The sequence below is a fragment of the Vitis vinifera genome, chromosome 14, assembly GCF_030704535.1.
Source record: "Vitis vinifera cultivar Pinot Noir 40024 chromosome 14, ASM3070453v1".
In the NCBI taxonomy this organism is placed as follows: Eukaryota; Viridiplantae; Streptophyta; class Magnoliopsida; order Vitales; family Vitaceae; genus Vitis; species Vitis vinifera.
The window spans coordinates 30,278,379-30,304,059 of NC_081818.1; the positions used below are offsets into that span (position 1 = coordinate 30,278,379).

General features: G+C 37.9%; 1 protein-coding gene across 2 annotated transcripts; it reads left to right on the forward strand.

Moving 5' to 3' along the window:
- Window positions 1-109: 109 nt before the first annotated feature.
- Window positions 110-25,519, forward strand: LOC100245621 (alpha-1,4 glucan phosphorylase L isozyme, chloroplastic/amyloplastic). 2 transcript variants are annotated; one of them, XM_002279039.4, is made up of 15 exons: window positions 110-808; window positions 2,145-2,383; window positions 2,488-2,589; window positions 3,607-3,783; window positions 3,976-4,251; window positions 4,651-4,922; window positions 5,438-5,555; window positions 5,645-6,076; window positions 6,237-6,389; window positions 7,666-7,794; window positions 8,294-8,530; window positions 21,923-21,999; window positions 24,023-24,209; window positions 24,450-24,650; window positions 25,209-25,519. In XM_002279039.4, the coding sequence occupies exons 1-15, from the start codon at window positions 577-579 to the stop codon at window positions 25,323-25,325; spliced, it is 2,949 nt and encodes a 982-aa protein (XP_002279075.2). In that variant the 5' UTR covers window positions 110-576; the 3' UTR covers window positions 25,326-25,519. The 2 variants fall into 2 exon arrangements, with proteins under 2 accessions (XP_002279075.2, XP_059598789.1); XM_059742806.1 differs by lacking the exons at window positions 24,023-24,209; window positions 25,209-25,519 and having other exon boundaries at window positions 24,450-24,649.
- The last annotated feature ends 162 nt before the right edge of the window (window positions 25,520-25,681 follow it).

A 25,681-nucleotide genomic window follows, 5' to 3' on the forward strand; every position in this document is an offset into this window, starting at 1 on the left:
TTCTATCCAATCTATCAATCATGCAGTTTTTTAATTGTAGGATTTGATTACAACGTGGAAATGTTTGTTGTTGTAGTTATGCCTCTGAAAAGACATTATCGACCAGGTTTATTTCCGAATTTCAACATCCTAGCTAGTAGTTACATCATTATTTATGCTTCATCATGTGTACTGTCTTTGTGTCTTAATTTTATGGCACATTTAGTTTATGGGTCTGGGTTTTGATTTTATTGTATAGTTTGAATGGTCAAGATTAAGAGTTGGATTGATATCCATCGAATTCTACTAAATGTAGGCGGTAGCTTGTAGCTTCATAATTTTAAATGGAAGGGTAATGATTAATGAATGAATAGGTTGTAGTGGTTGGGGTGAAGTGTGAGCGCAGAGGATGACAGCTCTAACTTGAAAATTGAGAGCAATACTGTTAGACTTGAGAGTGAGGGTGTCCATGATATTCTGTTGAAGACGATCGGGAATTGCGTGAAGAGATAAGAAGACAAAGAGGAGACTCCATTTCCCACTCTCTCTCTCTTCTTCTCCATTTTGTGAAGGCCCTGTTTGGAGGACATACCAGCAATGGCTTCTTCATCATTCTCCACAGCTTCAACTGCACCTCACGCATACTCCCATTGCTATTCCATCTCCAGATCCTTTGTTGGTGGCTTCAGTTCCAGGCCCTCCCACTCCAAACTATTCTTCCTCAGAAATACCTCCGCTTCTCGTTTTGCTACTAGGGCTTTCCCGGTAAGAAGCGTCTTTAGTGAACCGCACCGCAAATTGAAGGACGAGGATCCCATCACCCCTCACGGTACTGGATCTTCTCTCTCCAATATGGTGTTTTGTTGTTTTTCTTTTTATCTGATGATCGGGCCTTTGTGTTTTTGCTCCAAATGCCAACATCTCTACTCTTAACATTCTCCATCTCTGGAAATTAAGTTGTGGTCAAACCTTTGTTTTCTCAATCCCAGGCCTGCAATGGATCACTTTGATGAGCCGAGCACAACTCTTTGAGAATAAGGCCTCTGAAACCAAATCTTAACTTCTCTGTGATTTGTTAACCATCATCATGCCAACCTCCTTTGTCTTTTGCATTTTGAAATTATGATCTACTTGTTATCCCTGTTATAATCGCATGCTGTGTTTATGGAAAGTGCATGCCAAAACAACTGACCGGTAAAGGAGAAAGCTTGCATCAAGAGGAAGAAATGGCCCTTGCAGCAGCATTAGCTTCCCCTTTTTTTAGATACAATTTCAGAGCTTTGAGAGGCCCTCGTATGTTTGTTTTTGAAAAGAGGGGGAAAAAGAAAAGAAAAGAAAAGCCCTATTAGATTAGATTAGGAATTTGGAGTTCAAAGATGCCTTTTATTATTGTTGTAATGATTTGCACCCAACTGTATAGATATTGTCTGTTTTGGACCTAAAAGGGTCTTCACGGCTTTAAAACGAGTCTATAGGGTTAAGAGGAGTCCATATTTATATAGCTTTAGGAACTTTTTCCCTTATCCGATGTGGAACATCCCAAATCCCCATGCAAACACAACGTCCTTGTTGTGTTTAAAAGGATTGCGGGGTTAGACAAACAAACACCTCATACGGAGCCAAATAAAACCCTCACACCGGGGTCGGAGATCGACTTTGATACCATTTGTAACGACCTGCACCAAATTGTGTAAATATTATCCCTTTTGAGCTCAAAGGGGTCTTCACAGTTTTAAAACACATTTACATTGTTAAGAGAAGTTCATACTTATATAGTGTAGAAAACTTTTCCCCCTATCCAATGTGGGATATCACAAATATCTTCTATGCAAACACAATGTCCTCGTTGTGTCTCATGAGGGGGAGGGGTGTTTGTGATATCTCATATTGGATAGAGGAGAAATATGTGCTCCTTTTAACCATGTAGACACGTTTTCAAGTTATAAGGGCCCCTTTGGGCCCGAAACAAACAATATCTACACGGTTGAGTATGGGTTGTTACAATTGTTGTATTGTATATTATTAGGTTACCCTCAATGATTGTTCTATTACATGGTATGTTATTAGGTTTCCCTCAATAACTGTTCTATTACATGGTATATTATTAGGTCACATTGTTATATACTATACTGCAGCTAATTGTTACTCTTTGCATTTTGATTCAGGACCTTCAGGCACTCCAGTTTCTTTAACTGCAGATGCTGCGTGCATTGTTTCCAGTATCAAATACCATGCAGAGTTTACGCCATTGTTCTCTCCAGAGCAGTTTGAGCTCCCTAAGGCTTTCTTTGCAACTGCACAAAGTGTTCGCGATGCACTCATCATAAACTGGAATGCTACATATGATTACCATGAAAAGATGAACGTAAAGCAGGCATATTATTTGTCAATGGAATTTTTGCAGGTTTGGCATGTTTCTTCCTTGTTGTTTATTAGAAGCCACAAGCTGTTTTTGATTTTAGTTTGCATGCAAGATATTGCCGTTTCAACGTGTTGTATTTTTTGTAGGGTAGGGCTTTGTTAAATGCAATTGGTAACTTGGAGCTCACTGGTGCTTATGCAGAGGCTTTGCGTGAACTTGGAAAAGACCTAGAAAATGTGGCTAGGCAGGTCAGACTGTTTTATTGAATTTTCAGATCGTTCATCTACTTTTTCTGTGAATGGTTTTTGGTGGTTTTGCAAGTACCTTTAAATTTTCATGTCATTTTTCAAATGACATAGTGATCTGACCAGCATGTAACCTATCATTTTCGGCCATACATTCTTATGGAAAAAGTTGAAGAAACATTTATCGGCAGGTTAAGGTTTTTCTCATGGAGTTATACTTTAGGTTCTGTTTGGATGGCCATGAGTACGAGGAAACGAAAAGGTCAGGGAAAGAAAAAGTGATGGAAAATACAAAAAGAATTTGATCTAAATAATATTTTTCTCCAATCCTTCTCAATCTAATTCCCCTTTTATATATATACTGAAGAAATTAAAAATGTCCAAGTTTTTAAATAGTTCACTATTTTTCATTTTCTTAGCTTTTTCCATGCTAACCAAAAAAAAAAGAAAAAGAATTTGATATCCTTTTTTTTGCCCTTTTCTTGTATTCTCTGAGATGAAAAGCAGCTGCACAATTCATTCAGTGATGAATCATTTCTTGGTATTTTTTGGATGTTTTTGTGAATTTTATGCCATTGTTAATAGACATAGTTGGTTATTGGTGTTTTGCCTGGATGCCAAAAAAGCTAATTTTTGATGTAATATTTTCCCATCTAAGCAAGGCCCTATTCAAATCAACCAGAGACTACTTCACAATAAGAGGAAGGAGTCCATTTAATGACTAAGGATGATTTCAGTCTGTTTTAATCTTGTTGCTACAACGCACAGTATAATTTGAGAAGTAGGATGGTAAAAATTCTTTGTGGACTCGGTTAAGACTTTAGATGGCTGTAAGAGATTGCGATTATTACCTACTTCTGGTTTGCCTTGAAGAGTTTCTGTGTTGTCTGTTTTGAAGCCTCAACCAGCAGCCTAAGATATTTGAATCTAGTTTGGCTTTTTTTATGCACTTTTTCAGCAAATAACTTGTCCTCTGTGTGTGTGGCTGTTGTGGCTGAACTCATTGGTTGGCAATAATAGGAACCAGATGCTGCACTTGGAAATGGGGGTCTTGGGCGGCTTGCTTCCTGCTTTCTGGACTCCTTGGCAACATTAAATTACCCAGCATGGGGTTATGGACTCAGATATAAGTATGGCTTATTTAAACAGCATATTACAAAAGATGGCCAAGAGGAAGTTGCTGAAGATTGGCTTGAGGTATTCTTGCTTTTTGTTCATTTATTTTCATTTTAAGTACTTCCTTGTGTATGTGTTTAAAAATAAATGGTCCTTTCAGTTATTAAATTTCCAGAAACATAATTAGTGTTCTGTTGGTAGCGAAATTATTTCTTTAAGTTTCATAATGGAAAGCCTCATTATCTGTTGGTTAAGTACAGTTTCTCTTTGCAGATGGGCAATCCCTGGGAAATTGTGAGAAATGATGTCTCATATCCTGTGAAATTTTATGGAAAGGTTATTGAAGGATCAGATGGAAAAAGACACTGGATTGGAGGAGAAGATATAATTGCCATTGCATATGATGTCCCAATACCAGGATATAAAACTAAAACCACAATCAACCTTCGACTGTGGTCCACTAAAGTTCAATCAGATGATTTTGATTTATATGATTTTAATGCTGGAAATCATACCAAAGCATGTGAAGCCCAATTGAATGCTGAAAAGGTATGATTGCATTCATAAAAGTAGATCATTTTCTAATCTCCTTAAATTCAATCAGCAGGGACATGGCATGGGCCTCTACATGCTGCAGAAATACTAAACATAGAATTTGGAAACTCACACTGTTTTATTTGCTCTTACTTCCTTGCTTATATATGGATAATGGCCTTTTTTTTCATTCGGAGGGGGAGGGATTCTGCATCCATAAAGAAACACTTAAAGACTGAAGAATAGCGATGGGTGTGATAGGGAGGCAAGTATAGGAAGCCAGTGTGTGTGTGCTGTGTATATGTGCACCTGCTTTCAAATGTTTCTTTTATTTTCTGATATACTGGGCACTTTTTTCTGTGAAAATGAGAAAAAAAAAAAGATGGTTCTTATAATGCTTTATTTTGATGTTAGATTTGCTATATTCTCTATCCTGGGGATGATTCAATGGAGGGAAAGGTCCTTCGATTGAAACAACAATATACCTTATGCTCAGCTTCTCTCCAAGATATTATTGCACGATTTGAGAGGAGGTCCGGAGGATATGTCAATTGGGAAGAATTTCCTGAAAAAGTTGCAGTGCAAATGAATGATACCCACCCAACTCTCTGCATTCCAGAGCTGATGCGAATCTTGATGGATTTGAAGGGCATGAGCTGGAAGGAAGCTTGGAAGATTACTCAAAGGTTTTTTATTCTTGTCATGGTTTTTCTAGTTACATGCGTTGTTGGCGATTTTTGAATATGTTGTTTGTGTTGGAATATATGGTTCTGTCAGAGGGGATCATCAGAATTTCAAAGTTCAGTAGTGAGTAGTAGATAGCATTGAATTATTACCACTGGATCCAATCACATTACTGATATTTTCAATGGATTTTTTTGTTTGAGTTATGGGGATGAGATTAAATCAGGATGGACTTAGAGGATATTTTCTAATAATTCCTACCTTTTTCTGTTACCGTACTACTGTTTTTACTCCTGTTTAGAGTTATGAAATTCCATGTTCAAGTCTCTCTTTGTGTATCTTATTTAGCAAAGGCTTGTTGCCCTAAGCTCAACATTGACTTTTATGGTGTGCAGATCAGTTCATAATTGTTCTACTTGACCAACTTAGTTGCCTTCTCAAAAATAAAAAATAAAGAATTACCTAAATTTCACCAGATTTACTTAATATTATTCACACTCTTGTTCCTTTCTCCTAGAACGGTGGCATACACAAACCATACTGTTCTACCTGAAGCACTGGAGAAATGGAGTCTAGAACTTATGCAGAAACTGCTTCCTCGACATGTTGAGATTATAGAAATGATTGATGAGGAGGTAATGCTGGAATAAATATTTGAACCAGAACTTTTTATCTGTTACAATTTTCACTTCTGTTCTAATATTTGCCATTTGATGTTTTCCAGCTGATTAATACCATAATTTCAGAGTATGGTACAGCAGATCCTGTTTTATTGGAGAAAAAGCTGAAAGCAATGAGAATATTAGAAAATGTTGATTTTCCAGCATCTGTAAAGGATTTACTTGTCCAGCCAGAAGAAAGTTCTGTTGTTGAACCTGGTGAAGAAATTCAAAGTTTTGATGAAGAAGTTGAACTTATTGATGAAGAAGAAGAACTTATTGAACTTATTGATGAAGAAGAAGAATTTATTGATGAAGAAGAAGAACCCACAGGAAAAGGCACTCAGAAGAAAAAGGTGTTGTCAGAACCGGTTCCAGAGCCACCCAAGATGGTCCGCATGGCTAACCTCTGTGTTGTTGGTGGCCATGCAGTTAACGGGGTTGCTGAGATTCATAGTGAAATAGTAAAAGATGAAGTTTTTAATGATTTTTTTAAGGTAAGCTTGTCAATAGGTAAATATGTGTATATATTATTATTATTATCATCAAAATATGTTGCAGTTCTAGGAAATTGATAGGATTGAATTAATTAAGGCCATGTTCACAATATAATGATTAATGCTCCTGTAATCTGTTCCCATACTTCAATTTTGACAGTTGTGGCCTGAGAAATTTCAAAATAAGACCAATGGTGTGACACCAAGAAGATGGATCCGTTTCTGCAATCCAGATTTAAGTGAGATAATAACCAAGTGGATTCACACAGAAGATTGGGTCTTGAACACTGAGAAACTGTCAGAATTACGGAAGGTAATCCACCATTTCCTGATTTTCTTGTTTGTAAAATTGTTAGATTTTGTGGATTATGTGCATCCATTATCAACTAGATTTACTCTCTGTCATTGTATTTATTCTTCTCTTTTTTAAATTGCATTCATTTTATAGCTTCAAACACCCAGAAAATTTCTCCCAGTTCTCATTTTGGTTGTAATCTCCAAATCCCTAATTTAAAAAAGATGTTGGTTTTCCTATAATTTAGAGATTTCGTGGTTGACCTTTGTATCATTGGTTTGCTATGAGGAGACAATGAGTTTCTGCAGCAACACAGTTGTCTTAAATATATTTTAAACAATTTCATAACTGCTAAGTGATCTAATCTTTATATTTCCTGTTCAAAACTCAGCTTACAATTTTCATAAGTTTACTTAATGTAATTTTAACTATTAGAAGTCTGGGGATTGAGGGATCAATAATCAAGTGAAGCTTATCCTTAAGCTGATGTAGTGGCTTCTGATGTTAGCGTTTATCCTATGATTGATGCTGTTATCCTTTTTATCATGATTTATGACACTATGGAACTTTTTGATTGTTACTAGACTATTAGTTTCAGATAATATTTTGGTGCCTAATGCTTTTGCTTGCTACTCAGTTCCCATATCTGGATGATTTTTTCTTTTTGATAGGCAAACAAGGATATATAAAAGACGCCAATCAAAGAGGTTTCCATATCTGGATCATATGATTGGACTGGTGCTAATTATCTCTAGAATAACAATATGGTTTCCAAATTTCTGAAATGGGAAAGACTTCTTGAAGCTGCCATTAGTGCTTGATTAGTTGATCCAAGGCACCCCAAACCAAATTTGTGTTGGAGCAGTGTAGAATATAGTATCATTACATCTCATCACCTGGTTGGACACTAGGTCCTCCTACATAAAAGTTCCCTTGGGCTTTTAACAGCCTAATTGGGAATTTCATAGACATTCTTGTTATTCTTAAGCCTTGGCCAAATTAGGAGTTCTATATAATAGACTGATTTTTAGTTGCCTTGACCCTTGTATTGTTTGGAATCTTGAATTTATCAGGTGAGTCAGATAGTTCTCATTTTAAAATTGTATCGGAGAAGGATGAGAGGGTTTTTCTTTGTGGGAGGTGTCCAGAATTTATAGCATGTTTTATAGATTTTCTAGGCCATTTGTTTATTGCTATCTGTTTAGAATAAATGAATTACTATTCTGTATCAAATTATCTTGGTCATGCTGCCACATGGACATATTCTAATCAGACTGGTGCCGATAATCCATAGTTTGCAGATGATGAAGAACTTCATGCTGAGTGGAGGGCAGCAAAAAGGAGCAACAAGATGAAGGTCGTTTCCTTCCTCAAAGAAAAAACAGGATATTTGGTCAGCCCTGACGCAATGTTTGATGTCCAGGTTGTATCCTTGCCTTTGAACTCTGATATCATGCATGCAAGGACTAATGAAAGAAATAAGGAATATACAAGCATCGGAACAAAATACAAGAACTCTCAGATTGAAGTAGATAAGTTCAAAAATCTATAGGTCACTTCTTGAGAAAACTTTAGGCAGGGGATCATAGTAGTCGGCTATTAAAATTATTTCTGCTATATCCTCCATCCGCCCAAAACTGTAGTTTGATCACCTCATTATGCATGCAGCAAATAGTGTCCCATGGACTGGATCAATGTCTTACTATATTCTATATGTTTTTAGAGGCTTTTGTCTTATTAATGAAAAGTGTTCTATAACTGAACATGGAAAACTGCCATATTTGAAGCCAACTTGTTATATATATGGTGCATTGACAATTCTTTGTTTCCTCACCACTCCTTGGCTTTGCTTTTCTACCTCATTCAAAATACGTTTCTTTATAAATCTTTATGGACTGTAGATTGAGTTGCTTTATTTTCAGGTGAAGCGTATCCATGAATACAAGCGTCAACTGTTGAACATCTTGGGAATTGTTTATCGCTATAAAAAGATGAAAGAAATGACTGCAGCAGAGAGGAAAGCAAAGTTTGTTCCACGAGTTTGTATATTTGGAGGAAAAGCATTTGCTACTTATGTGCAAGCCAAGAGGATTGTGAAATTCATCACGGATGTTGGGACTACAGTAAATCATGATTCAGAAATAGGTGATTTGCTGAAGGTATGAAGTAATTCTAAATATTGCCTTGTGAACACCATGCACTTTACACTTCTGTCAGCAGCTGATCATTTTCATATGGTATTAGAGCTCTTACCACTTGGCTGACCCTTTTTTGTTATGTGAGTTCATATATTTTTTTGTTGTGGGGTTTAACTGTTAGCTTTTTTTCTAGTATTTTGGCAAAGATCAACATTTAAGAAGTTCATGCTTGGTTAAGTTAGTAATTTTGGCTAGGGCTGCCCTGCAAAAGTTGCTATAGTGTTGGAAATTAAACTTGAATTAGGAGCTTTCTAAATATTAGAATTAGATTTAGTTTCTAAAAATTCAAGGAGAATATTTTATTTTGAGTAGTTATTCTAGTTTCTATTTTTGAGTTGTCAAGTCTCAGAAGGTTTTTATATCTTATTATTTTGAGTTAATATTTTGTTTAGCGTGAGTAGTTATAAATAGGAGATTATGTAATGTTTGAATAAGAGAGAGTGGTAGAAGACAACAAAGTTTTTAATTCTCTCCAATTTTATCTTCCTTGTAATTAGTTATAAATAGGAGGTTATGTAATGTTTGAATAAGAGAGTGGTAGAAGGCACTAAAGTTTTTAATTCTCTTGAATTTTATCTTCCTTGTAATTGTGTGTGTTTCTCTATCAACCCCATTACTCAACCAATTAGGCTTTTGCTAATATCATGTTTGTAATTGTTGGTGAACAGTATTAATGAATTCTGATACAACTTTGTATTAGGCCTATAGGCTATTATGCTGTGATGAGAAAGAATGATGTAAGTGTTGAAAGAGAGAGAGAGAAAACCTTAATTCTCATTCATATTGTTAACTTCTTACAATAGGGAAATATATATACAAGACTAGGTTGACCTAACTACCATATATGTGACCTATATTAAGAAAGGAAAGAAACTTGTACACTATATACATTATATTCAACACTCCCCCTCAAGTTGGAACATATATGTCATATGCACCAAGCTTGTTACAAATGTATTTAATCCTAAGACCTCTGAGAGATTTAGTGAAGATGTCTGCTAGTTAATCATTTGAATTAACAAAACTTGTAACAACACACCCTAATGTGATCTTCTCTCTAATGAAGTGATAGTCAACTTCAATATGCTTGGTCCTTTCATGAAAGACTGGATTTGATGTAATATGTAATGCGGCCTAATTGTCACAGACTAGCTTTATCTGTTCATCTTTTCCAAATCTCAATTCCTGAAGGAGTTGCCTCAACCATATGAGTTCACATGTTGCCAAAGCCATAGCTCGATACTCAGCTTTGGCGCTTGATCTGGCCACTGCATCTTGTTTCTCACTCTTCCAGGATATTAAGTTACTTCCAATAAAAACACAATACCCTGAGGTGGAATGCCCATCTGAGGGTGAACCAGCCCAGTCTGCATCTGTGTAACCAACAATTTGGGTATGACCCCTGTCTTCATACAACATACCTTGGCCTGGTGTTCCTTTAATATATTGAAGAATGCGGATCACAACATCCCAATGGTTGTCACATGATGACTGTAGAAATTGACTAACCACACTCATAGGAAAAGAGATGTCTGGCAGAGTGATGGTGAGGTAGTTCAGTTTGCCTACAAGTCGTTGATATCTCCCAGGATCTCTTAGAGGCTCCCCCTGTCCTGGTACAAGTTTGACATTTGGATCCATAGGAGTGTTAACAGGTTTACATTCTAACATGCTTGTTTCTTCCAAGATGTCTAAGGCATACTTCCTTTGTGATATAACCACACCTGAACTGGATTGAGCTATTTCAAGTCCCAGAAAGTACTTGAGTTTGCCCAAGTCTTTGGTTTGAAAGTGGTTGAAAAGGTGTTGCTTTAGTCTTTGGATACCCTCCTGATCACTGCGTGTAATGACAATGTCATCCACATAAACTACCAAATAAATGCACTGGCTTGAAGAGTTATGATGATAGAAAACTGCATGATCTGCTTCACTCCGAAGCATTCCAAACTCTTGAACAACTGAACTAAAACGCCCAAACCATGCTCGAGGAGATTGTTTCAAGCCATATAAAGAGCGGCGTAACTTGCACATTAAACCAGACTCCCCCTGAGCAACAAAACTAGGTGGTTGCTTCATATACACTTCCTCGAGAAGTTCACCATGAAGGAAAACATTCTTAATATCCAACTGATAAAAAGGCCAATGACACATAGCTGCCATGGAGAGAAATAAGTGAACAGAAGCAATCTTGGCAACAGGAGAGAAGGTGTCACCATAGTCACAGCCATAAATCTGAGTATAACCTTTAGCAACCAAGCGGGCCTTAAGGCGATCAACCTGACCATCAGGACCAACTTTAACAGTGTAGACCCAATGACATCCAACTGTAGATTTACCAGGAGGTAAAGAAACAAGATCCCATGTGCCATTGGAGTGCAGAGCAGCCATTTCATTAACCATTGCCTGTCACTACCCAAAATGAGAAAGTGCCTCACTAGTGCTTTTAGGAAGAGAAACAAAGGATAAAGTATAGATAAAGGCAGAATAGGATGAAGATAATCGATGGTAACTCAAAAAAATTATAAATAGGATGAGGATTACGAGTAGAGCGATTACCTTTCCGAAGAGCAATAGGCAAATGGTCAGTAGATGACAGGGCCGGGATAGGAGAAATCGGTGGGACAGGAGCTGAGTCATTAGGTACGTCAGTTGAAGAGAGAGGAGGAGCAACAAGACGATGTCGACGATGATGAACCTGAAGAGGACGAGAGAGCGCATCTGAAGGGGGGGATAGATAGGGAAGTGGCAATACTTCAAAAATGGGAAAATATTCAGAGGATGAGAAGAATGGAGAGTCCTCAAAGAAGGTGACATCAGCGGAGAGAAAATAACGATGAGTGTCAGGGGAATAACAACGATAACCCTTCTGAAGTCGAGAGTATTCCAAGAAGATGCATTTCGTAGCCTTGGTGGAGAGCTTGTCCTGTCCAGGTGTGAGAGTATGAACAAAACAAGTATAGCCAAAGGCACGAGGAGGAAGGAAATAAAGAGGTTGGGTAGGAAAAAGGAGGGAATGAGGGATTTGGTCATGTAATATAGACGAGGGCATAGGATTAATCAAGTAACAGGCTGTAAGAACAGCATCCCCCCAAAAACGAAAAGGAACATGACTATGGAAAAGGAGGGTACGAGCTGTCTCAACAAGATGTCGATTTTTACGTTCAGCAACCCCATTTTGTTGAGGAGTATGAACACAAGATGATTGATGGAGGATCCCATGTTGGGACATAAAAGAAGTAAAGGGTGTAGAAAAATATTCCCTAGCATTGTCACTGCGTAACACTCAAATAGAAACATTGAATTGTGTTTGGATTTCACCATAAAATTTCTGAAAAATAGAGAATAACTCAGCTCGATTTTTCATTAAAAATAACCAAGTACATCTTGAATAGTTATCAATGAAAGTGACAAAATACTGAAATCCTAAAGTAGACGCAGTCCGACACAGACCCCAAACATCAGTGTGGACAAGTTCAAAATGAGACTTTGCCCGATTATTCAAACGCTTTGGGAACAAGACACGAGTATGTTTCCCAAGCTGACATGACTCACACGCAAGCGACGATAAAGTGGAAAAACGAGGGATCATCTTTTAGAACTTAGAGAGACTAGGATGACCCAGACGACTATGAATGAGAAGAGGAGCATCGGTGGAAATGCAAGTTGCAGGAGATGAAGGTGATGTGAGGAGATAGAGGCCTTGAGACTCACACCCTATGCCAATCGTCTTCCCCGTACTCCGCTCCTGCAAGATCACAAATTTATCAGAAAAAGTGATAGAACAGTTAAGAGTGTGAGTTATTTTGCTAAGGGAAATAAGATTAAAAGGACATTCGGGGGCATAAAGGACAGAATGAAGAGGTAGGAAAGGGAGAGGATGAGCCAAACCATAGTTTGAGAACCATTAGCTAAAGTAACAGTAGGTAAGACAGAGGTAGTAGTAATAGAAGAGAAAAGGTGTTTATTACTAGAGATATGATCAGATGCTCCAAAATCTAGAATCCACGGGCCAGGAGAAGGAGACTGAGTAAAGCAGATTGAGACATTACCGGTCTGGGCAACGGAAGCAACAAAAGCTGATGTGGCTGCCTGATATTGGAGATAGGCATCATAATCACTACCAGTAAGGGTGATACTCTGAGATGTGGAGCTCGCAGCGGAGTGAGGTTGAGATAACAGAGGATCAGATGACTGAGCAATGTGGGCAGTGTGAGGAGGCCGTCCATGTAACTGATAACAATGATCTCGAGTGTGACCAAGCTTATTACAATAGGTGCACTGAGGATGTTGTCCTCGACCCCGATTACCACTACGTCCTCCTCAAGAGTTAGTCTGAGAGGCTAACACAGATGAATCTGAAGGACCATCAGTCGACAAGGTCTAAGTAGAGGAGAGGCGTAAGAGATGAGCGAACACATGATCCAAAGATGGTACTGATGGACTAGCAAGAATCTGATCTCGGACAGACTCAAGATTTAGACGGAGGCCAATGAGGGTTAACACCATAAAGAACTTGTCAGCCTGTATTTGTTGAGCTTCAGCACCATTAGTGAAGGGCATCAAAGTTAAGAACTCCTCTTTAAGAGACGCAATCCAGCCAATATAAGTACACAGATCCATGTCCTGCTGTCTCACATGAATAATATCAGAAACCACCTTATAAAATCGTTGAATATCATTCGTGTATAATCCTTTAGCCTGAGTCCAAAATTTAAAGCAGGTTTTGTAGGCACGAAGATGATGGAAAATTTTGGGATCAACAGATTGCCATAATACGTTGCATAATTGTGCATCGATCTTTTTCTATTGCACTTTGTCGACATCAGGTATAGCATCCTCAGGTGTAACAATATGATCCTCATAACCTTGTCCCATAAACCAGAGTTCCACAGACGCTAACCAGGAGAGATAATTCTCACTACCAATCAATTTTTCCAATGTGATAGTAGGAGATCCAGAGATGACGAATGTAAAAATGGGATTTTTAGTCGCCATATCCACTTCACCTGAGATTGAATCACGCTTGGATCGAAGAGAGCCCTAAAGGGAGGTCGGATCACAGTTGTGGAAGAAGAACCTGGTATGTCGGGACCCAAACAAAGGAGAAAAGTGACTGGGGATGAAGAAGAGGCCTTCCCAAGCACGCACAGGTCTCAACCAAGGAAGGGAGCTGCCGTCGGAGGCCGGAGGAAGCTGAAAGAAGACCCGTGGAGGCTGAAATGGAAAAAAAATGGAGAAGTAGGGTTTAGAGAGGATTGACAGAGGCTTAGAAGTGTAAGACGGCGCCGGACGAGCCTGCTGGAAGAAGCTCGACACCGGAAAGTGGGCCATGCGGGATTCAGGCCGCTGGAGAAGAGTTGCGTGTGGGAGGCGCATGGGTGGGTTTTTGGCTCTAGTGCTTTGAGAAAAGTTGCAGATCTCCTCTTTGCGCTCTTGATGATGAGGTCAGTGTCGGAAAATGTCGTCGGGAAAAAAATCACCGGAAAAGTTGCTGGAAAGTATCGCCGGAAAAATGTTGACGGTGATGAGGGTTTTCTGACCACGATGTGGCTGACCGGAAAGCTTTGGGAGATGGAAAAGGTGACCGGAATGAAACACGGTCACTGGACGGATTCCCGGAATTAATTACACGGGTAAACCAGAAAGAATAAAGTTTTCTCCCTTGGCTCTGATACCATGTTGAAAGAGAGAGAGAAAAAACCTTAATTCTCATTCATATTGTTAACTTCTTACAATAGGGAAATATATATACAAGACTAGGTTGACCTAACTACCATATATGTGACCTATATTAAGAAAGGAAAGAAACTTGTACACTATATACATTATATTCAACAGTAAGAATAATTCAAGAAAGTGTTTATTTTCTCACAAGAATACTGATTTAGTTTTTACTTTAACTCGATCAAAAGTAAAACGTTGTTTACCAATATCCCTAAACTAACAAATGTTCACCAAAAGCAGCAATCATCTAGACTAACAAGTTGCATATGAATGGAACTGGCTTCACTTATGCAGGTTGTTTTCTCTAACTTGCTAAATTCTTTCTACTCTTATCATATTTGACCAGCTCCACAGATTGAAAAGCTCTGGAAAGCAACCCTTTAAGAGGACCCCACCGAGCTAAGAGTCATGGCAAAACTTGACCCAAAGACTATTTCCAATGGAGAAACACATTCTAGCAAAAAAATAAGCTTCGCTCTTCCTTATAGCTTTCCAAAGGTTCGAGTCATAAGCACTCCTACCTTTGCCCTAGAGCACCAGCCCCCTTCTAGTTCCCTGTATTTCCCTATTATCACCTTTCTTCTGAAAGCTATCACACTTAAAGGTGAATCTCTACAGCCACTTCCCCAATAATGCCTTGTTGAGGAGACCAAGGCTCCTCATAACCAGACCCCCTGTGACATTTTCAGAAAAAAAAAATTTGCTCATTTACTGGATGAATTTTCTTTCCTAGGAGACCTTGATGCCACAGAAAATCTCTTTGAATTCTTTCCAACCCGATCCTCACCTTTCTAGGCATTACAAAAGCTGATAATAAATATGAAGACTAGGATGCACTACAGAAAGTAAAATGCAAGGAGACTATAATTGAAAGGACCGTAGAAATCACTCCTAGAAAACTTAGGCTTCACACCCAAGTATTCTTTGCATCACACAAAGGAAAAAAAAGTGGCTGCTGAAAATTCATTCATTCATTGATTCCTTCCAAAAGACTAATAAACTACTATATAAGACTTTTCTAAGGACTTATTACTCCTTGGAAGTAGACATAGTAATAATGCAACTTGAAAACGACAAACTTGAACTAACTACTGACCACATTAAAGACTATTGGAAAATGACAACAATAATGATTGAAAATGGTAACTTATAACCATTGACTAGGCCCATAACTTAATTTCTGAAAATACTTTCTAGGCTGAACCCATATTGACTTATATAAAATCCCAACTAAGCCCATTATCATCCAGAGAGTGCCAAATTAAAGCTTGGGCCTTGGAGCCCACTCCTTTGCACCTCTGATAAACTTTTAAATGTGGCTGCCACTTGTCTCTATCAACTCTCCCTGGCTTAGGAAAACTCGACCCTGACGAGTTAAAGGCATGAAATCTCTCATAAAGGTCTTGATTCAAGTGTTGGAATTCCCCACCTATGATCTATGTGCAATTTGAAAGTGACTTTCCTTTCCATTTGACAAGATACTTTTGATAGCCCCCTCCTCTAGTTGAAACAATTTGGTGATCAATAACATCTTCAATTTCCTCCTTTAAACGAGGAGTTGGTGGTAAGTGAGCATTGGGGCCACCATTAGTTATAACATCTTTAGTATTAGAACATAAGGTGAGGTCCTCGAAGTTTACGATGTTACTAATGCCCATATTTTCTGGCAAATCAAGAACATAAGCATTGGATCTTGAGCATTCTGTGTGAACCAACATTCTTTGAGTGAAGTTTCTTGTATGTACCTTTGGGATATCGTTCAGGTCTTATCCTTACCATAACCATATCTCTTTCCTTAAAATCAACAAACTTTCTTTTCAAATCAGCTTGTGCCTTGTAATTCTCATTGCTGAGAGCAATATTCCTTCGAACATCCTCATGTAAATCACATATATGCTTACTAAAAGCATCAGCTTCAACATTTGGTCGTGCTTCCATTGGTAACGGAACTAAATCAATTGGCTTCCTAGGAAGCAAGCCGATTACGATCTCAAAGGGGCTGTGACTTGTAGACCTATTTACTGTACTGTTGTATGCAAACTCAACTACAAGAAGAATCTGATCCCAATTAGTGACATGTTCTTCAACTAGGAAGCAAAGTAGATCACCTAAACTTTGGTTAACAACTTCTGTTTGGCCTTTGAGGGTGAAATGCTGAAGAAAAATTTCAACTTTGTGTTCAACATCTTCCATAAGCTTCTCCAAAAATAACTTGTAAACTTTGCATCCCGATCAGAAATAATAGTCTTGGGCAAACCATGCAGTCAGACAATCTCTTTGAAGAACAGTTTAGCAACATGGAAAGCATCCAAAGTCTTTGAACATGGGATAAAGTGCACCATTCTAGAGACCACGACAAATATGGAGTCATGCCCCCTGAAAGTTTTTGGCAAACCAAGGACAAAATTCATGCTTAGGTCTTGCCATGGTTCATGTGGCATCGGAAGTGCCATGTACAGTCCAGTATTTTTCTTCCTTCCCTTTGATAGTTGGCATGTGAGACATTTAGAAATATTCTTAGCCACATCTCTTTTTAAACTTGGCCAATAAAAACGATCTTCTATCATTGCAATCGTCTTATCCCTTCCAAAATGACTTGCTGTTCCTCCATAATGCAATTCCTATATCACTTGCTCTCGAAGTGATGTGTCAGATAAGCAAAGGTGGGTCCCTTTGAAGAGGTAAGGTATCCATCATGTAGCAAAAAATCTGGATATGCTCCCACATTCCCGGCTACTAAGGCATCTTATATAATGCTGAAATCTTTGCAAGAATTATAATCCCACTTTAACAAATCAAATCCCACAACTTGTATAGTCATAGAAGAAAGAATATACACCACTCGACTAAGAGAATCAGCTGCCTTGTTCTCAACACCAAATTTATGCCAAATAACAAAGGTGTATTCTCGTAAGAAGGAGACGCACTTCCCATGACGATGGTTAAGCTTCTTTTGAGAGTTGACATACTTGAGAGCTTCATGATCAGAATATAAAACAAACTTCTTTGGAAGGAGATGATGATGCCAATAGTGCAAAGCTTGAACCACAACATAGAATTCTTTATCATAGATTGAATACTTTTGCTTTGCTTCATTTAGTTTTTCGCTGAAAAATGCAATACGATCTTCTTGACTGAGCACACCTCCACTTACCACATTTGATGCATCACAAGCTACTTCAAATACTTTTGAAAAATCGGGAAGTTGTAGAACAGGTGCTTCAGTTAGCCTCTTCTTTATTTTTTCAAAAGCCTTTGTTGCTGCCTTGGTCCAAACAAATTGGTTTTTCTTCATACAATCAGTGATACGAGCCATAATAGTGTTGAAACTTCTGGTGAAGCGTTGATAAAATATAGACAGCCCATGAAAACTTTGTAGCTCTTGCATTGTGCTCGGAACTGACCATTCTAGGATGACTTTCACCTTATCAGGATCTACATCTAACCCTTTGGCTGAAACAACAAAACCCAGGAACACAATAGCTGAGGTCACGAAGGAACATTTTTTCAAATTTATGTAGAGTTTCTCTTGTTGAAGGACTCTCGTAACTAGTCGCAAATGGGACATATGATCTTCCTTAGTCTTACTGTAGATTAAAATATCATCAAAGTAAACAACTAAAAACTTGCCAATAAATGGTTGAAGTACTTGATTCATGAAGCACATGAATGTGCGAGGAGCATTGGAGAGGACAAAAGGCATGACCACCTCATAGAGACTATCCTTTGTTTTAAAAGCAGTCTTCCACTCATCCCCGGGCCTTAACCATATTTGCTGATACCCACTCTTCAGATCTATCTTTGAAAAAATGCAAGAACCAGCCATCATATCCAACATATCATCAAACCGAGGAATGAGAAACCGATATTTGATGGTTATCTTGTTGATTGCATGGCTGTCCACACATATATGCCAATTGCCAGCTTTTTTGGGGGTTAGTAAGGGGGGGACAGCACAAGGACTTAGACTTTAACGAATAAATCCCTTGGACAGAAGCTCCTCCACTTGTCTTTTCAACTCTGTGTACTCAATTAGATTCATATGATAGGCTGGAAGATTAGACAACTGAGATCCCGGAATAAAGTCTATAAAATATTGAATGTTGTGGAGTGGGGCAGTTCACTAGGTAGATCTGTTGGAGCTATATCTGAGAAGTCGTCGAGCAGTTCAGTGGCCTTATTAGGTATAGAAGAAATGCTGCCAACATCTTTCATGCTAACTTCTTTCATTATTACAACATATATAACCCCATTTTCCTTGCTTTCATGCTGAAACTTCTTTGTAAGAATATGGAGAGAACTCTTCATGCCTTCAACAACTTTTGTTGACTTTTGAATCCGATATTTTCCCATTTCAATTGCAGTCATTGGTTTCAACACAACCTTTTGGTTCTTAAGCATGAAGCTATATGTGTTCTCTTTCCTACAATGATGCACATCTCGATCATAAAGCCAAGGGCGACCAAGAATGATATGTGCCACGTTCATAGGGAGCACATCACACCAAATAGAATCACTATAAACACCATAAGAAAGAGAAATAAGACAACGCTGATTTACTGGAATAGATATGTTATTTATCCATGCTACCTTATATGGTTGTGGGTGTGGCTTAACTGGAAACTTAAGACGTTCAACTGTGGAGGCTGAAACAACATTCTTGTAGCTGCCACTATCAATAATGAGCTTCTGAGCTTGATTCCTGCATCGGACTAACATTTGAAAAATAGAAGTTCGGCGCCAATCTTCCTCAACTTTTGGTGCTGCAAGAATACGTCTTACAACAGAAGTTAGAGAAATGTCCACTTCTTCATCATCCAAATCAATAGGATCATAGACTCCATAGTCAAATGAGTTTTCGTTTTGTTCATCCTTTTGTGGTTCTGGTTCCTCTTCATGTTCCAGCCCAATATGCAAGTTCTTCTTTGGACGATTGTATGTCATGTGGCCAGGTTGTTGAAACTTGAAACATTTGATACCTTATGTCATACCAATCAAAGTACTCTTCAATTGCTGCCAACCAATCAAGAAATTGAGTAGCATCCACCTTTCCTTCAAAATCAGGAACCTCCATTTTCGCTTTCTTTGTGATATCTCCAACGGTGTCACATGCTTTATGTCTTCTTTCAAGCAATCCTCTAGCCCATTCAGACATAGGGTATTGTGGTGCTTGAATTGCCTCTTTCTCCTCCTTGTTTTCTTGGTTGTTAGCCTGAGATGTTTCCCCTTGCTCAACATGTGATGACTCATTAGTGGGTTGAGATATTCGTGTCTCAAAGTTACTTAGCTGAATGTGGAGGCTATCAAGCTGATCCACCATTCGAATCAGCATCTCATCATGCTGACTATCAGTTGGTCTTCCTCTAAAACTCCTTCCAGATTGTGTAGCCATGATATAACCCTCGCTTTGATACCAAAATTGATGCAGTACAAAAAGTAAAATGCAAGGAGACTATAATTGAAAGGACCTTAGGAATCACTCTTGGAAACCTTAGGCTTCACACCCAAGTATTCTTTGCATCACACAAAGGAACAAAAAAGTGGTTGCTGAAAATTCATTCATTCATTGATTCCTTCCAAAAGACTAATCAACTACTATATAAGACTTTTCTAGGGATTTATAACTTCTTGGAATTAGACATAGTAATAATGCAACTTGAAAATGACAAACTTGGACTGACTACTGACCACATTAATAACTATTGGAAAATGACAACAATAATGACTGAAAATGGTAACTTATAACCATTGACTAGGCCCATAACTTAATTTTTTAAAATACTTTCTAGGCTGAACCCATATTGACTTATATAAGATCCCAACCAAGCCCATTATCATCCAGAGAGTGTCAAATTAAAGCTTGGGCCCTGGAGCCCACTTCTTTGCGCCTTTGATGAACTTTTAAAGGTGGCTGCCACTTGTCTCTATCAGACTAGAGAGAGTATTTTTCCTCATTAAGAAAGAGGTTGGCATTTTCATGAAACCAGCCTTTTCCCGAATCTTTTGTCAATTGAATCCCACACTGAAAGGGACTAAAACTGAGCACCTTAATAGCATTTCCAAATACTTTGAAGGAAGGCTACTCCTCCTACAACTCGACTCATTAGCTAGATCCTCCATATCCTTAATGTTCCCCCTTGGCAACATCTCACTTTTCATCAAGCCACCTTACATAAGAAACTTGCTCTATATCTCCTTCATAGGAAAGCAAAGTATCATTGGCAAAGAGAAGTGTGTGATCGCAACTTTGTCACCCCTAGGCAGATGTAGGACAATCCTAGGATGATTGTCAAAAATCAAATAAGCAGGCTAGATCTTTAATCTTGTAGGATTTAAGGATAAGAATGAGGACTAAAAATTATGACAGTGAGGAAAAGCAAAATAAAATATAGAAAAAGAAAGATAAGGAAGAAAGGATAAAAACCTTAGAATTTCACTAAGACCTTCTAGGAGTCTCATCTAGAAGACTCTTCCTTCTTTCCTAAAACCATCAAATCTTCTAAAGAAAATAGAACCTTTCAAGGGCAGTCCTCTCAACTTTATTCAACTTGATTGGATTTTGATATGTAGATTAAAAGAGTTATAATAGTAATGTTGAGACGTTTTGATGTCTTTGGCTTATTTTTCTTTTCCTTTGTTTTGATCAAGTTTTGTATTCAGGGAAGAATTTCTCATCCTTCTCTTGTTTATTCTGTTGATGAAAGTAGAAGTTTTCTTTTTGGAACTAGAAACTTACTTTATAGAAACTTCTCATGTTAAAGTTTCTAATAAAGAATACTTACTTGAAATGGAAACTTGAAAAAAATATTAATTTAGGTAATATAAAATTCAAAACTTCTTTTAAGGAGAATTTTAGAACTTTTTGAATTCTAAATAACACTCAATCAACTACTAACTATTTAGGACACTAGAGAACCTAAAAAACTGAAAAATTACCTAAATATCCTTGAATAGAGTAATTTAAGACTTTTTTATTTCCTATCATTCATTTTTTGAGTAGATCCTAGAGATTCATCCATGTCATAGGCTCTCCCACTTTAAACAGTTTTATAACCCCCCTTCTGCTGCCCTATGCGAGAAGCAACTTAACACTCCATTAGTCGTCGTCTCTTGTGTCTTTGGGTATTTTCCCCTTTTGGTTATAGAAGCCCTTCTTTGTTGGAATGACTCCCTTATTGGGAACCAAGCAAAGCTGTTTGGAGGATGATCCCTTTGTGCATTTTCTGGATCACTTGAAAAGAGCATGATAAAAGGACTTTCAAAGGAGCGGAGTGGTCCTGCATGAAGTTGAAAGATTTATTTCTTAAGTCATTTTCATAGTCAAGCAGGAATTTGAGTTCTCATATGCTACCATTTTAGATTTTGTAGATAGTATGGGAATTGGTTAGCATAGTATGGTGTTTGTTGGCATTTTCCATTGCCTGTATACATTATGTGTACCTGGGTTGTGCCCCTATTTTTGCTAGGTGCCTTTTAATGTCTTCTATTTACTTGCCTACAAAAATAAATAAATGAAATCCTCCTTCTCCTTAAAAATTCAGCAAAATAACAATATTTACATCAGTTTCTTGCTGCAGTTGTTTGTACTACTAACCATAAGGATTGGGTTTTTCCTTATTTTTATATCAGGTTGTTTTTGTCCCTGATTACAATGTCAGTGTTGCTGAACTGCTTATTCCTGCAAGTGAACTTTCACAGCATATCAGGTATTGTAAATTCGTTTTCAGGATTTTGCTTTTGCATTTCTTTTTCTCCCTCAGCTTAGTGTTTGTTGCACTTAGTCCATGCAAAAATAGAGCCAGGAAAAGTTCCCAAAATTCCATCACTAATGTTTGAGCAGAAGATTCTTGATGCTTAGGATATAAGGATGGGCACAGCTGAAAACCTCGATGTGGTGAACTTGGCCAGAAGTTTGCTTCAAGGGCTTGGGGGTGGCCCTGCTTTAGCATGAATCCTGGCCTGGTCCAACCCAGAATGCAATGAACCCAATATACATTTTTAGTTAATGTGCTTATTTTCCTTCTAGATCACATACTTGTTATGGGTTTTATGCCATGTTGGATCTAAGGTCTTGGATTCTAGTCTAAGTACATTCCATTAAGTGGGTTTCGATTGTGGTTTGAGATCAAGCCAGGCAGAGCTTGAGTTGGGAGTTTGTTTTATTTGGACTGAACTGAGGTGATCTATCTGACTTGAGATGCAAGCTAGATGGTTCCCTTTGAAGAAAGAATGGTTTTCTAATGGTTTGTGTTACTCTTAAGGAACAGCATTTTCAATACCAGCATCTTGACTCAGTTGTTAAAGGCACTGAAAGAATGGTTTTTAATTTTTTGACTGCTAGGTCACTGAGACTGCCAGAACTACTTAAAATACATGAAAGATGATATTACTATTTAGAATAATCTAGTTGTCAATCAATTGTAACTAAAGAAAAGAATGTACAACTCAACTCATTTCAGCAGATCCTTCACCCCAAGATTCCCAACTGCTTGGCTTTAGCTAAAGAAATTCAGCATTCAGTTCTCTCCAGAAGCATATTTATTTTTGTCATTTTGGCAATCATATATTTTCTCATCTCCTCAGTCAAGGTTCTATATGATCTTCCTTTTGATATTTTGCAAATTTTTATATTTTATATGCAACCTGGGGTTTCTAACCAGGATGGCTGATGGTTCCAGAGGTTTAATCCATTCATTGAGTCCAAGTTTGGAAACACTGATTTGAACATAGGATGGTTTTCTCCTATTAATTGCATACTCATAGAAATTCACAATTGGATCTGCTAATTTCTCTTTGGAGTGTCAAATGTAACTCTACTATTCAAGAACCAAATAGAAACTAGATTCATCAGGAATCAAGGAAGAGAAAGGATTAAAGATTCTGGTTTTTCTTATGAGAGGGAGCTGGGGAAACTGGCTTCCCTTTCAAAAAGGATAATATTCACTAATAGAAGCTGGAAGTGGTTGTCTGAGAGCTCTCTAGCTTCATATTCCATAGCCAAATAATGTTATTGAAGATTCACAAATAATTTCAATATTCAGTAATAGAAATTGGTTGTCATAGGTTTAAAAGGTGCAATTAAAGCACACCTTGGCCCAAGGTGCAACCACTCCCTGGTTAGAGCGTCTTGCTTGCCAAGCCATGTGCCTTGTTGGAGAGGCACGTCTCATCAACTTTACTTTTCCTTTTAAAACACTTTTATTCTTGAAATTCCTAACTATCTATTGAAATTTATATAATTCTGTTACTTTTTTGTTGAATGTTTCTTTTAAATGTTTGGAATCTTAAAATTTTTGTTGATTGGACTATATTTTCTAAAATTGACATGCATTCTAGGTCACATTTTACTTTGGTCAGACAAGTGCCTTGTGTTGCATCTTGCACCTAAGTTGTAGGAGGCTTTTGCACCTTAGGTGTGCCTTGCACCTTTTAAAACTATGGTGGTTGTTTGAAAGCTCTCTAACATCATATTCCATAGCCAAGGAATGCTATTGACGACACACTAATATATATATATATATATATATATATATATATATTTTTGATAGGTAACACAATAATAATTTCTTTCTTTGTACTTTTTTTTTTCTTATGGAAGCCTTGACTTGTAATTTCCTTAAATACAGTGTTTGAGAATATGACAAAGCTAAAAATGATTGGTCAAAACCTGTTGGTAGTCATCAAGTAGTGTTGGAGTCTAAATATAGCTTTTATCTGTCTCTTACTTAGCACTGCTGGGATGGAGGCCAGTGGAACCAGCAACATGAAGTTTGCAATGAATGGCTGTATCCTGATTGGGACCTTGGATGGGGCCAATGTTGAAATAAGGCAAGAGGTTGGAGAAGACAACTTTTTCCTCTTTGGGGCACAAGCTCATGAGATTGCAGGGCTTAGGAAAGAAAGAGCTGAGGGCAAGGTGTGCTAGTTGATGACATTGTTTATTTTCGTTTAGTGTTTTCGATTGAAATGTCAGCCTAATGAGCTACAGTCAGGTGCCCCAAAAAATTGAAATTACTGTTGGAAATTCTGTTATTTTTCTTCATTTAAAAATTAAAAGGGAACCCAAAAATGGAAAAATAATTTTGTTTCCTTGTGTCATTCTTGTTTTGGGCATGTGGTTGAGTTGCATTTTGATCTTGGTGATCTCTTTATGTAGTTTGTGCCAGACCCACGCTTTGAAGAAGTCAAGGAATTTGTCAGAAGTGGCATTTTTGGGCCTTGCAACTATGATGAACTGATAGGATCCTTGGAAGGAAACGAAGGATTTGGCCAAGCAGATTATTTCCTTGTGGGCAAGGACTTCCCCAGTTATATTGAATGCCAAGAAAAGGTCGATGAGGCATACGGAGACCAAAAGGTAAGTGATCTCTGTATTCAAGTGCAAGCATGCATATATTGTTGCTACATGGATGCATGTATTGCTATATGCCTACAATCCAATACTGTGGACACACAGAGCAGATGCATGTTTCTCTAGAGGTCCTCTTGAATTCCCATTTGCAGATGCTGTTTTGAAATTCTCTAATTTTTCCCAAATTATATGCAACTACTATAGTCAGTTACTTGTGGTTTATTCAGAAAAATTGTGTACTACGAATAGTTGGTGATTATTCATGATATATCCATTCACTCCAATTATTTTTGAATGATAACTTAGCTCCTTTTCTCCTAATTTGCATTAATTATTCTTGGAAAAGGGTCATACACCCATGGTTTGACTCAACCCTGTGCAGCAGGGCCTGTGAGTTTCCACATTATAAAAGAAACTGTGCTAAAGTTGATGCATTTATACAGAAGTGGTTCTCCATTATGTGTACACCAGTCTTGTTTCCCAAGCATGCTGCTACAAGTGTGTCCAATACTATTTTTTCTTTCCATGCCCTTCCCTAATATCTGTGATTTGGTGTTGGGACAGAGATGGACAAGAATGTCAATCTTAAATGCAGCTGGCTCCTACAAGTTCAGCAGTGATAGAACAATTCACGAGTATGCAAAAGACATATGGAACATAGAACCTGTTGAATTACCGTAGGAAGGCCATCTAAACCCGGCAGCAGAGAGTAGGCCTCCCACATAGTTGCAGCTGAGATGAAGGGAGCCTTTTCAGTGACATCTGTACAACTAAACTTTCTGTTTCTGTTCTATGTAAAAGAATACTGCTGAGGAATAAAGTGCAGCACAGAAAGTACTATTATTATGTAATAAAAAGTTGGTTGTTTGGTTAAATCTAATTCTTGTTCACCCTTCAATTTTGGCCAAGCTTATCAATCACTGCGACCTCCTGGACTGTTGACATTCTTAGCACCTTTTCTGTATCCTTGGCAAGGTAGCATGGCACCTGCTGGCCTAGGACCTCGAAGTGAACAAATGGGTATAAATCAGATTGTT